This window comes from Trichosurus vulpecula, chromosome 3 (assembly GCF_011100635.1).
Source record: "Trichosurus vulpecula isolate mTriVul1 chromosome 3, mTriVul1.pri, whole genome shotgun sequence".
Classification (NCBI taxonomy): domain Eukaryota; kingdom Metazoa; phylum Chordata; class Mammalia; order Diprotodontia; family Phalangeridae; genus Trichosurus; species Trichosurus vulpecula.
Window position 1 is genome coordinate 276,551,199 of NC_050575.1, and position 17,086 is coordinate 276,568,284.

General features: G+C 39.7%; 2 protein-coding genes across 4 annotated transcripts in view; both read left to right on the forward strand.

Annotated features, from left to right (window-relative positions):
* The window catches only part of SEC23B (SEC23 homolog B, COPII coat complex component), a 37,549-nt gene extending 29,191 nt beyond the window's left edge, over positions 1-8,358 (forward strand). For all 3 annotated transcript variants that reach the window (XM_036750508.1, XM_036750509.1, XM_036750510.1), the window contains exons 18-20: positions 3,666-3,821; positions 4,634-4,699; positions 7,878-8,358. In XM_036750508.1, the coding sequence (XP_036606403.1) occupies positions 3,666-3,821; positions 4,634-4,699; positions 7,878-7,967 (312 nt within the window). In that variant the 3' untranslated portion in view covers positions 7,968-8,358. The remainder of the gene's footprint in view (positions 1-3,665; positions 3,822-4,633; positions 4,700-7,877) is intronic.
* Positions 8,359-13,682: 5,324 nt separating this feature from the next.
* On the forward strand, positions 13,683-16,041 carry SMIM26 (small integral membrane protein 26). The gene is made up of 2 exons (XM_036751044.1): positions 13,683-13,893; positions 15,680-16,041. The coding sequence occupies exons 1-2, from the start codon at positions 13,776-13,778 to the stop codon at positions 15,880-15,882; spliced, it is 321 nt and encodes a 106-aa protein (XP_036606939.1). The 5' UTR covers positions 13,683-13,775; the 3' UTR covers positions 15,883-16,041.
* The last annotated feature ends 1,045 nt before the right edge of the window (positions 16,042-17,086 follow it).

Consider the following 17,086-nt stretch of genomic DNA (forward strand, 5'->3'; position numbering starts at 1 on the left):
TTTATAGAAGTAAAAAGATATATACAAAATAAATCCAAAGTGACTTGTGGAGAGGGGAATGGGGAAAATGGAAGGAATCAGGAAAGACCTTCTGAAGGAAGTGGCACATGAGTTTTGAAGGGCAGTATGGCTTCCAAGAAGGAGAGGTGAAAAGGGACACAATCCAGACACATAAAACAGTTTGGGCAGACTCATGGGGATGGGAGACAGAATCTAATATGTGGGGATAGCATGCAGGGCCATTTGAGTCACATGACCAGCAAGATGACAGAATAATGACTTTCTGCAAACCTCTTTAGCTCCTAAACTCAAAAAAATGGAATTATGCACTAAATTTAGATTAATTACAGAAGACAAGAAGACAGAAACCCCCAGGAAGGTAGTAATGAATTAACAGTCTGACAGTGTTTCGTCCCAAACACTCTACTTTGAACCTCATAAGATAGAGCAGACACTGATTCTGCCCATCCACATGAAGGAAAGGAAGAAAAGGGTCAGAGGAATGGGTCACACTAAAAATGTGCCCTGAAGGGAGGTGCCGGGAGCCACAGGCTAGTAGGAGACAGTACATTTAGCCTGATGAGAAGGGACTGGAAACCCAGCTGGGGACACTTCGTAAGAGGTTATTTAAGGCCAAAACTCAGTTCTTCTAGACTCTCATATTTGAAACTGCCATGTAACAGGGAGTATGGGAGTATGTGTACCATTGGAACCATTACGTGTACCATTAGGGAGTATGTGTGCTATTGGAAGGGAAGTGTGGCAGAAAAGTGAGTGAGGAGGCTGTAATAAAAAGACTGAAATACAAGAAAATATAGAGGTGAATGGAAATAGAGTACATGAATAAAAGTTTAGCATACAAACAGATAAATCAATAGACAATAACCTAAAACTAGGAAGAGGAATGAGTAAAATCTTATAAAAAACTAAGTATATTTGAGGAAAAAAAAAGATGTGAAAGAATGTGAACCAGTATTGTTGATAAGACAGTATTGTTGAAAGACAGAATCATGTCAACTCTTTTAAGATCATGGAACAATAACAAGGAATTCCAGGAATGATTCAAAAGGGAACCAGTCATAAAAGAAGAAATTAATAATGAATTTAGCTCAGAAATTAGAAGTATCATTGTGCAAATACAATAAACAATAGGAAAAATTGAATGAATAATGGAGAATCTTTACAAAGAATTGGAAGCTCTGAAAAACTGACACATGTGGAACACAGAAATAAGGTATAAGAAAATTTGGCAGAAGAAAAGCAAAAGGAAAGAATTCTAAAAGAATGCATGATTTTTATGCGAACCACGTTGACTAATCTTGAAGACAGAATGCAGAGATATAATTTAAAGTTGCAAAGAGGCAAATTTAGACCCGATGTAAAAAAAGAAAACCTTCCTCACAATTAGAGCCATCCAAAAGTAGAACATGATGCCTCTGGAGATAGTGTGTGTTCCCCTTCAGTAGAGGTCTTCAAGCAGAGACCAGATGACCATTTACTACATATTTGAGAGTGGGGAATTCCTTCGTAGGATGGGTTGAACTAGATGATGTCTGAGATCTCAACAATGAAATTCTTGGAGCTGTTTTCTTGGAGCGCTTAGGTTTGTAGAAGCCCATTGATAGAAACGACTGATTGGTTCTCCTCATTTGGAGGATGCTAAGGCAGCTTGGTGGCACCATAATGCCCAGAGTGCTACACTTGGAGTCAGGAAGGTCCTGAGTTCATATCTAGCCTCAGATACTTACTAAATATATGACCTTGGGCAAGTCACTTCATCTGTGCTTCAGTTTCCTTGTCTGTAAATTGGGGGTGAAAATAGCATCTACTTCCCAGGATTGTTGTGAGGATCAGTTGATGCAGTACAATAGTAGGAACTATATAAATGCTTATTCTCTCCCCTTCTTTTCATTCTGTGCCTCAAACCCCCCCCCCCCCCCCATAAGTCCTACTCTTCATCCCCGCCAAACCAGAAAAATAGTTGGTTTTCTAGGTCCCTAGAAAATGAATAAAACACAAGAAAGTGAGGATTTATATCTACCTTGTTTCTTTCTACATCTTCCCTTGCCCCTTTTCCTATTTCTGCCTCTGCCATTGTCCAGGATAGGGTAGCTCGACTTTTTAGCTGATTTGTGACCTGAAGAAATGTACTCCTTCAGAATGGATCATGGTTTTCAGGGGGAAATGTGAACTCAGCCCAAGTGCTGAGTTCTTATGACAAAGAAGCCTATAGAATGGAGGAAGAAATTGAATAAAGTACTATCACCAGTTTCGTAGCTTCCGCTGCCATTTCTGATGGATTTAAAGTAGAAGCAATCAGTTAATAGTAATAGTTAGAAGTTCTGTAGTGCTTTAAGGTTTGCAAAGCTTTTTACTTGTATTGTTTCATTGATCCTTTCGACATCCCTTGAGGGTAAGTGCTATTATTATCTCCGTTTTATAGTTAGTTTATAGTTGAAGAAACAGAATGAGAGATCAAGTGATAGGTCCAAGGTCAGACAGCTAAGTATGTATGTGAGGCACGATTTGAACCTTGTTCTTCCTGAATCCAAGTCCAGTGCTCTGTCAACTGTGTGGCTGTCTGGTTGTCATTAGGGCCTATCACTCACCTCATTTCTAACAATAGGCTTCTAGGAACATCTGGAGTCCAAGTTAAACATAGGGCACCTGTATAGGGAACGTAACATAGACTAGTAAGCATGGTCAAGTGGTTGACTTTTCAGCAAACTCCTAGCATTATCTTTAGGGAATTTTAAAGTGGTGAAAATATTTGTAATTATTGTGTCTTAAATAGTATTTTATGTGTTACTCTGAGACAGTGTGGTATAATGGATGGAGTACTGGGCTTAGGGTTCATATCCCACCTGTGGCATTTGTTAGAAGTGACCTTGGACAAGTCATTTCATCTCTGGACCTCTCTAGGTACAAAATCACCAGTCGGTTGTGTTTTGTATTTATGCAGGAAGTACCTACCTTGAAAATTTCCCATACTGAGACTATCAGTATCTGTCCTGTAGTCTTCATTTATTTGCATGTTTCTACTATGTTACTAAATGAGGTGGCCTGGGTGGTAGTAGGAGAAGAAAGGAAGAGATAGACAAAATAGGTTTTCTGAACAGGATTTGGTGACCAGATTCAATGTATTAGAAAAAGGTGGAGTACTCAGAGATGATGTTAGGCTTTATTCCTGTGAAGTGGGAGACTCTTGACAAGAAAAAAGGAGAGGGAATAGATTATGACGGAGAGGGGAGAAACATTATGCAGTGAGTTTTGTTTTAGATTTGTTTATAACATGTTAACAAAGGTACAGAGTTAGAAATTCTGGGGATTGAAAAGTGCTGTACTTACTTGTAGCCTAGAATTTTACCCTAGTGAATTTTAAAAAGTTATATGCGATTATGTCAGAATCTTTAAAGGAAAAACCATTCCATGATTTAAACATAGTAATCATTAAGTCCTTTGTGATGTAGAATGCCTTGGGTCTAATCTCTTCTGCTTTATCATCACCTTAGAGCTTTACTTCCTTATCTTGTAATTTTGCTGTTTGGAATAAATCCTTATTTATTTCATTTTTTGTTGTTGTTGGAATGTCAAATAAATTTCATGGAAAATCAAGTTTAAAAGACCCGAAGGTTTTACCATAAAATGTTTTACTTTTCGTGTAGACTATAGCCCAGTGGCGTAAAGCTGGCTATCAAGACATGCCTGAATATGAAAATTTCAAGCATCTTCTGCAAGCTCCATTAGATGATGCCCAGGATATCCTGCAAACTCGATTCCCAATGCCAAGATACATTAACACTGAACACGGAGGTAGTCAGGTAAGTTCAGAGAGACTCATCACCAGGTTAGCAGAAGCTGAGAAATTTGTTTTTGGCCGCAGCAGCTCTTGAAGACTATTTCTTAAGATACAGAAGCATTGTAGTAAATGTCAATAGAGAGAATACACACTGATGGAATAAAGAGCTTAAAGTAAACTTGCAAAATGGCTTTAAAAAAAATATAGCTATAATCCTAAAATGAAAAAAGTTGATCTAAGAATAGAGAAATATTTTGTAAAATAAAGTATTTGGAAGAAAACTGGATTCAGTAAAAATCCCTCTTAGACTCTTAGTTTTCATACTTATTGAATATGTTACCATATTTAAGTCACTTCACCTTTTATGAGCCTCACTTTTTTCATAAGTAAATTGGAAATAATACTTATATTAACTTAATCCCAAGGATGTTGTATGGTTTAAATGAAAAATGTATGGGAAGGGCTTTTTAAACTAGAAAACATCATACAAGTGTAAGTTGTTGTTGTTATAGTTTTGGTGGTTATTATTGCTGATTAAGGAAACAGCTTCAGCAGGGAAAAATTTCGACTAAAAAAATGAGGTGCTTGATGACTAACTTAATCTAAGGAACCACTGGGTATGGAGTTAAAGAACCTTCAGTTCTACTTACTAATGGCACAGCCTCAGAAAAGTAACTCAGCCTCAGTTTCCTTGTGTCAAATGAAGATAATAATGCTTGCCATAGTCATATAACAGAGTTGTAATGAGGAAAGTACTTTGTAAACATATTCTTTATATACATTAATATAAATAGAATTTATCATCATTAAATAATGTGCTTTTATATTTTTAAGGCTCGATTCCTCTTGTCCAAAGTGAATCCATCTCAGACGCACAATAATTTGTATGCTTGGGGACAGGTAAGGAACTGAATTCCCAAAATTATGGCAAGATTAGGCCTCCCTCTCCCATTCCATCACCACTGCCCCTTTCTCTCACCCTCCCTTGCATCTAGCACCACCACCAATGAATGTTCTCTCCCATTAATTTCAAGTACATTTAACCTCTATGGATCTATTTTCTCATTTATACAATAGGAATAATATCACTTGTACTGTTTTCCTTGCCAAATTGTTAAGGATTCAACCAGAGACTGTCTAGGCATGCCCCCAATAATAATATTGCCCAAACTAACATTTTCACAGTAATATCATTATCAGGTTATCATCTTCACTATGGCACTTAACATTGGTTTTACTAAAACAATTAAGTATGATGAGTGGATTATGTCTTAAGTGAAAATGTCTGTCTTTCTTTTTCTCTCTCTCTCCACACACACACACACACACACACACACACACACACACACACACGATAGTATTTTGCTAAATTCAGTTCTGTTTTGATGTACTGGGCCTTCACTGTGTGTAGATATGTAGCTCAATACAAAATTTCTGTAATCATAAAATATTTTCTCTAAAATAAGTTTACATTGATAGCTGATATTTGCAAATTTGTATCTGTCCAAAACTCACTGAACTTATCTATGAAAATCGGGTTTGGAATTTTAACTGTACATTCTGCTTATGTTTGTGGCTCCAGCATCTAGTATGGTTTTTGAACACAATGTGTTCAAGAAATGCTGTTAGCTAATCAGTAGGCATTAATCCGATGGATTTTCTTTCATTCGGCACACATTTAGAGTCTATTGTCTACAGGACGGTGTGCCAGGAAAGCTGGAGAAAATGCGGAGTTTAGCTAAGATATGGTCTCCCCAGTCATGAAGCCAGGGGAGAACACAATAGCATTGGAATAGTGTGTATTGTATTGTAGTTTTCAAGTTTCAGTACAGAGTGATTTGTGAGGTCCTAGGTGAAACATGGCTTTTGTGGAGGTGGTGGCATTTAAGTTGAACTTTAAAGAATAGATAGGAATTCAGCAGACAAAGAAAGAGGACATTCCAGGCATGGGGAATAGAGTAAGGAGATATATTTAGTCAGTCCAGTTTGGCTGGAGTGCTGAAGTGAGTGGAGGGTGGTAATATGATAGGAAGATAGGCTGATGCCAGGGGATCCTTGAAAAACCAAGCAAAGGAATTGGAACTCTACTCTTCAGTGGAAATTTTTGAGGACCTTAGTGATAGTTGGGCAGCAGTGTTGAAGGATGTATTTGAAGATCGTAGGAGTAAAGGACAAGATGACCTGTTAGGATATTATGGTGGTAGTCTAGGCAGGTGGTAATAAGAGCCCTGTAATAAAAAGGTGTAGGGGGGTGGGGATATGGAAGGGATAGAAATAAGAAATTGTAGAGGTAGAATAATAATAATGAGCCTTGATAACTGGTTGAATATGAGAGGTAAGGGAAGAAGAATCAAATTATAATGCCAAGGTTTTAAGCATAGGAGTTAGGGTGAATATGGGTGCCACCAACAGAAGAGCAGGTTGAGAGGAAAGATAAACTCAATTAGAAATATGTTGAGTTTAAGCTTCCGATGGGACATTCATCTTTGTATAGACTTTGTATTTACTTATGTAAATGTTATATTTCCCCAATAGAATGCTAACTTCTTTAGAGGCGTTTGCCTTTGTATCCTTAGCAGCTGGTACAGTGCTTTATACACAATGGGTTTTTGGTGAGCATTTGTTAAATTGATCAATTCAACTAGAGCGGTCATATAAACAGCAGGTCTGGGAGCTTAGAAGAGATATCAGTGCCAAAGATAGTAATTTGAGAGTAATTTGCACAGTTGAAGCTGTGGGAATTAGTAAGATTGCTCAGGAAGAAAGAGTAAAGACTTAAGAACAAACCCTTAGGAATATCTACATGAGAGGTGGGGAAAGATGAGGAGAGTCCAGAGAGGAGAGGTTATATAATAGCGAGAAGGGAGATAGTGATTAGTGTAACAAGTTGCAGAGAAGTCAGAGAGGATGGGGACTGAAAAATGAGAGTGTCATGGCTTTTGAGAGAGCAGTGTTGTTAGCATGGTGAAGCTGACCACATCTGCAAGGGGTTGGGAAAAGAATTACTTTGTGAGGAAGTAGAGGTATCGAATGTAGACAACTTTTTCAAGAAGTTTAGCAGGAAGGTGAGTTGGGGTACAAGGATCCAGACAAGATAGTTTTAGGATGTGAATGACCTGAGTGTTATTGTAGGTAAATGGGAAGGAGCCATTTGACAGGCAAAGTGGGGTGAGGTGGTGACATGACAGCTAGAGCAAGATCTTTAAGAAGGGAAGCCAAAAGGACTGGCATTAAGGTAAAGAGAAAGATTGGTGTCTGTGAGGAGTAGGGTAACCTCTTCTGAAACCGGAAGGTCAAAGGAGAGAACAGGTGGTGATGCTGAGGAAGGAAAGGATGAGGGGAGCTTGTGTGGACTGTCACCTCATTATCATGTCTCTTTGCTGGCCTTCAGAGGCCTCCACCATCTGGCACTTGTGTCTTTGTAGCCTTATGTCACACTGCTCTCCTCTATATACTTTGTATTTGTAAGTACATCCTGCCCTTTCCTTTGTCTTCGCTCATGCTGCTCTGGAAGCTTGATCTCTTCATCCTTCCCTGCTCCACCAGCTGAATTTCTGTCTTTTAAAACCCAGCTCAGATGCCACCTCAACATTAATTCCTCAGATCACTTATCTATAGTAATGACCTTATTTCTGTGGCTGTCACATAAGAGTATTTTGTTCTTTCCTTCTGAATTTCACTTGTGTGAGACTTTGTATTATAGCTTTTGTACATATCTGTTCTGTCACACTGCCAGACTGTAAGATCTATGAGAGCAGGGAACCGTGTTGTCGTGTGTAAACCTTTTGTGATCTATGCCAATCATAGTATTCTACAAACAGATATTTAGTAAACACTTGTTGAATTGAGTTGGATTAAATTGGATAATCTGAATTTTGGGGGGGGGAGACAGGAAACTAAGTTATCTACTGTTTCTGTAGAAAGTTGTGTACGAGAAGAGTAAGGGAAAGGTTTGAACATGGAATTCTATCCCTTTGCAAAATAATCCACTTAGACCTTATACTGAATGTGGTTTACATTTCTTTTTTCCTCCTGTTATCTCATGATTTCTAAAATATCTTTATTTTTCGGTTTTCAGGAATCTGGAGCTCCAATATTAACAGACGATGTTAGTCTGCAAGTGTTCATGGATCATTTGAAAAAGTTAGCAGTGTCAAGTGCCTCCTAAACAGAGAAAGTAGCAGGAATGTTCAAGAAAAAAGACAATAACTAGACTATGCTCATAGCTATTCAAAACATTTACTACATTCCTTTTGCTTTATTGTAAGATTTTAAAATGTCATCATGTACTCCATGCATTCAAAAGCAGTTTTTTAACATAGTTCTTTTGATTTCTAATTTATTTGTACTCTTTTTATTCTGTCCTTTTTCATGAACTGTATGTAGTTTATTGATGTTTTGAAACTTGTAGATCTCTATCAGCCTTCTTTATCTTAACATTATAATAGTCTGTATAAACTAGGGGAAACTTTTTGCAGCTCCCTCAGATGAAGGAATAATGGTCATGAAAAAAATAAACTGGATGGGGAGAGTACTGGCTGAAAAGGTGTAATAGAAAACCTGAGTTTCTTTTGTTTTGTTCAAAGAATTTACCCATGTTACACTTCCCGGAGAGATAATGTATTGTTGTGTATGGAGACCTGGCCCCAGAACCAGGAAGAAGTGGGGTCAAGTACCACTTATGAAACCTCTTGGCTTTTGTGGCCCGGGCCAAGATACTCAGTGGCCTGGGCAGCAACTCTCTAAGGTTACAAATTGCAGAGAAGGTGCCAGCCTGCATCGGGAGAGGGTTTTTTTTTCCACAGAGGAGTTCCTTCACCTATCACCTAAGATAGAAAGAGATCCCTGCAGGCAGCAAGCTACAGGGCCCAAGTTTGATGCCTCTGCCTTCCATCAGTGAAATCACAGTTCCAGTCTCTGTCCTTATCCCTCTGGAACTTCATCTTCATTTATCCTCTAAATGATAACAGGAAAAGTGTGCCAGTAGCGCCACATTAGAGTAATGTGACCTGGGGGGGCCAGTGCGGTCTGAACACATCTCTAAGTTAAGTCCACAAGCATTTAAAAGTAGATATTATTGGTGTATTATTGGCACATATTATGTGTGCTAAGCACTAAGAAAGGCAACTCTGTCCCCCCACCAAAAAAAAAAAAACTTCCATAGTCTTTATTCTCAAGGAGTCATAGTCTAATGGAAGAGACAGCATGGAGGCAAGGATAAATGAGATTATTTATTTATAATTTTACTTACCTGAGGACAGGCACTAAGGAAGAAACATTTATTAAGGTCCATGTGCCAAGTACCGTGCTCAGTGCTTTACAGCTATTGTCTCACTTCATCTACCCTGGGGGAGAAGTGCTATTATTCCATCTTACAGACGAAGAAACAGGCAGGCAGACATTGAATGACAGGCTCAGGGTTACGCAGCTAGTAAGTATCTGAGCCTGAATTTAATCAAGGCTTCCTGCCTCTGGGCCCAGAGCTCTGTACTGTGGTGCCCCCTAGCTTCCTTGGCCCGAAGATGGAGGACATTTGGGTGGGCTTCTGCCATGAGGTGAGACTTGAAGAAGTTGGGAGGCAGAGATGAGGAGGGAGATGCAAGCCTGGGAGACAGCCAGGGAAGGTGCCCAAAATCAGGAGATACGAGCATCTTGGTTGAGGTACAGCCAGGAGGCCAGTGTCACTGGATGCTGGAAGTAAGACAAATGTCATAGTGCAATGAGCATGGTAGTCATGGTCATGTGTGCCAAGTAGTTTTAATTTTTTGACATCAACTACCAGATGTAGTAATGCCATTACAACTACTAGCTTTCTCTAAAAACAAAAACTAGGGGTAGCTAGGTGGCACAGTGTCAGCCTGGAGTCAGAAAGACCTAAGTTCAAATCTGGCCTCAGACACTAGCTGCAAGTCATGTCATCATTTCCCTGATGTCATGGTCCTCTTTGAAAAGAAAGGACAAACAACAACCTGAGTAGCCTCTCACTCTCCCTTTCCCCCCTCCCCCTCCTGGTCCTTAACTTCAGGTTTACTGGCTAGATTTCTTTCTCAAAAACCAAGCCTTAAATCCAATTCACTCTGGAGCTCACAGATTGGACAATAGGTCTCTGCCCTCCTATCTGAGAGAATGTAAATACTAAATAGTAACTTTCTCATTTGGCCTAGAACCCTGAGGGTCTTCCCCTCCCAGTTTGGTTAAAGGGGCCCATCCCTTGATTAACTTCTTAAAGAGGCCTATTCATTGAATGGGTGTTCCCTCACTCAAAGTGAGAACCTGAAAAGACTTTAGTGCAGAAGGGCCAGAGTCTCCCATTGCATCCCAGGCCATCTCCAGTTGTCCCTGGTCAACTAGACCCAGATGGCTCTGGAGGAGAAAGTGAGGCTGGTGACCTTGCACCACCCTTCCTCAAATCAAAGTCAACTGCAAGTCACGTCATCATGTCCTCTTCAAAAATGAAGGACAAACACAAGCTGTATGACCCTGGGCAAGTCACTTAAACCCAATTGCCTTGGGGGTGGGTAGGGGAGCTTCCTGGCTCTTCTCCTTAAGGAATGACCTGTCCTGTTCTTGTCCAGGGTCTTGTCAGTAAGATCAGTCTTCTCTAGGCAGGAGGAGATTCTTTGTCCCACACCTAAGTATTTATCCATGTAGGACCTGCTTGCTCAATAACTCCCTTGTAGATGACTGGGTAGGAGGAAGGCACAGAGACAAAGTTAATAGCAAACCTGCCTACTTAAGCATCCCTGGCTTTGTATCTATACGTGTGTATGTATATATATGTGTGTGTGTGTCCATCAAAGCCTTAAGACAAAAGAACTTTTCCTCCTACACCCCAACCCTCTTTGCCCAGGTTCCTACTAAACTCTGTACCCACCTGGTTGAAAGCCACTCTCTCTTTCCCTCTCCTCCCACCAGAGGTGTCCCAGAATTTTGCTCAACAGACTCTAGGGCCCACTAATACTTTCTCCCCAGTGGCTGTTGGTTAAGGACGCGGCTATTCAACAGCTGGTTGTGTAGGAAGTAAACAATTACAATTCATCTGGTTAGACCCCAGGACCTTTTCATCTCCCCTGCAGCTGAAACTGCTATTTGAATTGACTTACCTTGTTAGTGAACTTCTTCAGAACATAAGAACATGTTTGTAACACCAGCACTTAGCACAGTGTTTGACACAGCAGTAAATACTTTAGTTAAAGATTTTATACTTTCCATTAAAGGAAGGCAAGGTTTTTCCCCTCACAGGCCCAGGTGTGTGGTCCACCTCCCCAGTTTGGCAGGAATTAGATTTAAATGTAATTGGAAAATATTTCATAAAACAAAAATGCCATAGAACATGGATAATGTTAATATGTGTTTTTCCAAGTCAATTTCCACAGTGATCCTTATTCTTAACACATGGTCCCATTTCCATTTGACTTTGACACAACTGTTTGAGAGTACAGTTATGCCTTCCACATCTCAGGGGTTAGGGCCATGCCACCCCCATGATCTGGAAAAGCTGTGTAAAATTTTTTAGCCCTCCCCTCATACCAGAAAAAATTGAATTTTTTCTTTTTTTGTGTGGGATGTTTACAGTACCTCATTGTAAAATTTGGGTTAAGTATTTGTTCATAGGCTTTGTGTCATGTGCGGCTTCTGCAAAACTCCCCCCAAATTCCATAATTTCTTACATGCCAATCCAATATTTATTGGGATGGGGAAAGATGAGATGTGGAAGGGATAACTGTACGGGGTCTGGAGACAGAAGATAAGTTTGAATTCCAGCTCTGCCACTTGCTAGCTTCTCTATGCTTCAGTTTCATCATCTTTCAATTGAAGATATACGCATTACCTATTTCAAAGAGTCAAATGAGAGAATGAATGTAAAGTTTGTTTTAAGCTTGAAAACCCCACATAATCTCAGCTGTTTGTTTCAAGCAATCACAATGAGAAACCTGGGAACATTTATATGAACTGATTCAAAGGGAACAATTTATAGAATAACAATATTGTAAAGACAACTTGGTCTTTGATCAATGCGATGACCAACAATAATTTCAGAGGATTCATGGTGAAACATGCTGCCTACCTCTTGATACATGATTGACCCAGGTGCCTATTGAGCCTCTTTATAAATGTGTATAATGTGAAAATTTGTTTTGCAGGTGGGAAAAACAGAAGACAGATTTTCTTGATTGAAAAAAAAATTTAGTTTAAAAAAACCCAACAGTTTTTCAGGCATGTGCTAGGTGATGGGAATATAAAGACCAAAATCCAACATTTCTTGTTCCTAAGAACCTTACATTCTGGAGTGGGTGGGGACACAATTGAATTGCCCCAGCCTTGACATCAGAAATTTGGATACTAAGTACTAAGAATTATGTAGCCAAACATTTTATAAAAGAGGACCCAGAAGTGACTTACCCAAAGTGACATAGGCAGTAAATGACAAAGCCAGGATCAGAACACCGATATTCTTACTCCCAATCCAAAGCTTTTTTCAGAACAACTTGTTTGTATTCATATAAAGCACAACTTTGGAGTGTTAAGGTGGTAAATACACTTGAGTTTTTGTAGACACTGCCACTGAGTGCTCCTGGCTTCCCTGTGCCCACTGGACTATGGTGGCTGCCTGCCACTGTCTCCCTGTAGCTTAGGTATCTGAAGCCATAGTTAATCCCATTATGTTCTTTGATGAGGACCCCTGGAGGGAGAGGATTTGGATACAAGAGATCCTGCCTTATAGGAGTCATTCCTGGGTTCATGTGGGAGGGTGGTGACGTTATAGGTCAAAATGGCACTGATGGCACCACTGCTGAATGTGGACAAAACTTCTAATTTTGTTCATTTTGTCTTAACCCACCAAACTTCTGAAGCTGAGTAGAACGTCTCCCAAACCCAATCTGCTCTCCTGCCTTGTAAATCATTGAGCTCTTACTTGCTGCAGTTCTCCTTGGATTTCATTCCACTTTTCTTTCCACAAGTCTGGCTAGACTGCAGGGACAAGAGTCAGGAAGACTTGTGTTCCTGAATTCAAATCTGTCCTCAGACACTAGCTGTGTGGCCCTGGGCAAGTCATTTAACTGCCTCAGTTCTCCATCTGTAAAACCACTCCAGTATTCTGCCAAGGAAATCCCAAATGGGGTCATGAAGAGTCACCACGACTGAACAACTAGAAAAGTCATTCTGTATATTGCTTTCTTGCCTCTTTTACCTCACTTTGAACTTTTATAGTTCGTGTAAGTCCATAATTCTCTGTATTTATCATATTGTTTCCTACAGCACAATAATATTCCATTATACTTCATTCATGTGCCATATTTTGATTCCCCAACTGATGGACATTTACTTTGTTTTCAATTCTTTGCAACCACAAAATTGCTGCTATAAATATTTTATTTACATGGAACTTTTTTTTAATCAATGACCTCTTTGGGATACATGCCAGTCAATTGAATCTCTATATCAAAAGGCATTGCTGTTTTAGCCATTTTGTTTGCATAATTCCAAATTGCTTTCCAAAATTATTGTGTCAAAAAAATAGCCTCACCGGAAATGTATTAATTACCCATTTCCCACACCCTTTCAACACTGAATTTTTGCCTTCTTTTGTCATCTTGACCAATTGGTAGGTTTGAGGTGAAGCCTCCAGGTTTTACTAGAATTTCTCATATTATTGGTGATTTTGACTATTCTTTCATATAATCTTTAGTAGATTGCAATTCTTTTGAGAACTGTTTGTTCATAATATTTGACCACTTATCTATAGTGAAATAAATGGCTTTTGGTCTTATAGATTTCTTTTAGCGAACTACATTTCCCAAGATGCAACGGAATTTCAAGCTTCCGGAAGGTGTTCATTGGCCGAGAGTTCCGCCAATCCAGAAGGCCTAACGCAGACGCGCCTGCGTCGTGTCTGCCTCGCAGGCCAGGGCCTAGGGCTCTTGATGGTTCCCCGAAGCCGCCGGTGGGGAGGCTTCCCAGTCGGGCTGGCGTCATGCAGGCGCTCGCGTCCTCCATCTGGTACCGGCGGATGTCCTTAGTCTATCTTATCGGGGCTTGGACCACGGTGGGCTCCATTTGCCTCTCAAGATGGAAGAGAAGGCAGCCGTTAGGTACCTACCGAGGGTGACCAGGGTGACCAGGAGGGGCCCGAGGGCTGGTCTCGCTATCTGGAAGACGTGGGTTAAAATCACGCCTCTGACGTCGATCAGCGGCGCAGCCTCACCCCGCTCGCCTCCCCGAGCCTCGATTTCCTCATTTGTAAGGGGGGGGGGGAGAGGGAAGGAGCATCCCTCCTAGAGAGGTCGCGGGTGCTAGTACCTATAAAGCGCCGCCCTTCTCTGCCCCTCCCTTCGGCTCCGAGGCGCCATGTGGTGGGGCTACCTCTGAGTGATGGTGTTGAGCAGGTAGTGCCCCTCCAAGTTCGGTGGCGGAAGGGGTAGAGCGCTGAGCTTGGAGTTAGGAAGACCTGAGTTCAAATGTAGCCTCATACCCTTGCTAGCGGTGTGACCCTGGGCAAATCGCTTAGCCTTTGTTTCCATCCGTTTCCTCCTCTGTCAACTGGGGTTAATAACAGCACTCATCTCCCAGGGTTGTGGCGAGGATCAAATGAGATAATAATTGTAAAGCTTAGCGCAATGCCTGCCACATAGTGTTATATAAATGTTGACTATTATTATTATTATTAGCGGTGGTGGTAGTGGTGGAGTGGTGGTAGTAATTTCCCATCGCACACGGGCTTCAGAGATGGCTGTAGAAATAATTTCATCCCTAAGAATGGTTGAGTCAAATCATACTGGAGAGGCAGTAGATAATTTTATTAAAGATAATGACTGCAGTGAGACAACGTGCCAAAAATTTTGAGATGTAGCCACAGTAGTCCTCAGAGGAAATAGTATTATCCCTAACGACTTTCTAAAATATAAGAAAGGACAGATCAACAAATTGGGCAATTTACTAAAAGAACCAGGGAAAAAAACATGCCCAGAGGACCGATAATCTTAATATTAAAAAGTAAAAGCAGGATTCCTTTGAGAAAGGTGGTTAGTTAGGGTTAGTTATGAGAATGGGCAAAAACAAGCAAAAAATTAAATCCCTGCATTTGCTACCAACTTGTGGGGAAGGGGCTAGTGGCCTTAGGAAAAAAAGACTGAAAAACACTTCAGGAAAACTTTTCTTTTTAAAAATAGACTTAAGTTGTCAGGTCCTTAGTTTTCAGATCTGCAAATAGTATGTTGGACTAGATGACCTCTAAGAGTGTGTGTATTTACATATAGTATCATATTTACACGTAGTGTAATTTTTTTGTCTGTATTGGATCAGTTTTGCTGATTTTCTCTTTTTTTTTTCCTGAAAAAAGAAATCTATGTTATATAGGATAGCTCTCTGAGAGGGAGTGGAAGGGAGAAGAAAAGATACAGTTGGAAATTTCGGCTGTGTAAAAACAAAAGGTGGCAATAATGTGGTTTTTAAGGTTTATATACAGAAAGTCTAGTAGAGGCTGGAAACTGCTGCCTTTAAATTTCCTCCTTAAACTTAGCCCAAATTAGCTCATCCAACCTCTCGGCAAAGGGTAGTAAAATGTAAAGAATTTCAAGGCAGAACTTGAAAAGTGTTAAAGATTGGTGACCTCTATTTCACAAGCAAATTCTGATTAACCTGATTAACCAATATAGTCTGAAGCACTAGGTTTTGGGAAAAAAAATTTAGCCTTCAGAAGTGTTCACCGAAAGAAATGGATGGATAGAGCATTTCCCTTCCCATGCCTATCAAATAATTGTATGTAGCAACAGTAGATATAAAATATTGGTGTTATTTTTAATAAAATAGTCAACAATCTGTTTTCACAGTCTCAGTTTATGTACTTGCAATGATTGAGAATTACAATTCTTTTCTTAGCCAAAGAAGAGGCACTTAAAGATGAAGACTTAGCCAAAGAAGAGTCACTTGAAGACAAAGCGTTCTCTGTTGAGAAGCCTGAAGCCAGAAGAGGATTTTATGTGGAAACAATTGTGACATATAAAGAAAATTTTGTACCATATACTACTAGGCTCTACAACTACTGGAAATCATGGAGTAATGGCCCTAGTCCATCAGAATAACTAATTTCTAATGCTCAAATCAGTATTTTGGCATGATGTATAAATTTGATGGAAGAATTGACTTAAAACCTTGAGTTTGTTTAAAAATATGCAAACATGTATAATGTAGATGTCTAACTTTACTGTAATGATGTACAATAAATACTTTCTTTGAGACAACTGAGTTTGCATTTCATTAAGAAATATGCCTTTGCAGTTGAAGGTAAATGTTGAAGTAGAATTATGTTAAGCTTAGTGTCTTGAAAATGCATTTATTGTAACTGTTAAGTTTCTTTTATGGTGCAATTATATATAGCTTAATAGGTTGTTAAATGCTTGATGTAAGAACCTTTCCACATCTTTCTTCTCTAATAGTTCAAGTAACACTGGCTAGTCTATGTGGTAAATATATTCTGAATTAGATCATAAAGCCTTCAGATAAGAGACCAGGTGCCATATTACTTAGGATCCTCCAGTATTTCAGTAGACTGGGGAAGGAGGAAGGTGGATTGGTGGCATTCTGATGTTCTTACTTGAATTCTCTATCATAGACTACTCAAACAGTATGCCTGTCAATGAAATATTTTAGGTGTTGCAGTGAGTATAGCATGAGCCCTGGAGTCAGGAGAACCTGAGGTCAAATCCAGCCCCAGACACTTGACACACTTACTAGCTGTGTGACCTTGGGCAAGTCACTTAACCCCAATTGCCCCTGCCAAAAAACAAACAAAAATATTTTTAAGGAAATTGAATGACATTGTGAAGGGAAGGGAACAGTCAATTATTAATGCATACTATTAGTGCACAGGGCCAAGCACTTTATAATTGTTTTCTCATTTAAAACTCACAAAAACCCTGGAATATTATGCTATTATTATCATCATTTTACAGATAAGGAAACTGAGGCAAATAGAGATTAAGTGACTTGTCCAGGGTCACATAGCTAGTAAACGTTTTGAGTTTGGATTTGAACTTGGGGCTTCCTTACTCCAAGCCCAGCATTTTATCCATTGTGTCACTTGGCTGTGGCTAAGCAGCACTATAAAGATAATTTTTTCAAATACATACGCTTTCAGTTGAGCTCAGTCTTAAAGCATCATAATAGAACTCACCTAGCACAATGCCAGGGAACATAGTAAGCTCTTAGATGCTTGTTGATAGGTTTTTTTTTATTAAAGCTATCTAGTGTTTTTTTTTTTTTTGCTGTTTATGTTTTACATGACTT

Coding starts and splice junctions, on each gene's coding strand:
- SMIM26 (XM_036751044.1), top strand. CDS start 13,776: ATGCAGGCGCTCGCGTCCTCCATCTGGTACCGGCGGATGTCCTTAGTC. Junction 13,894..15,679: donor GAAGAGAAGGCAGCCGTTAG/GTACCTACCGAG, acceptor TTCTTTTCTTAG/CCAAAGAAGAGGCACTTAAA.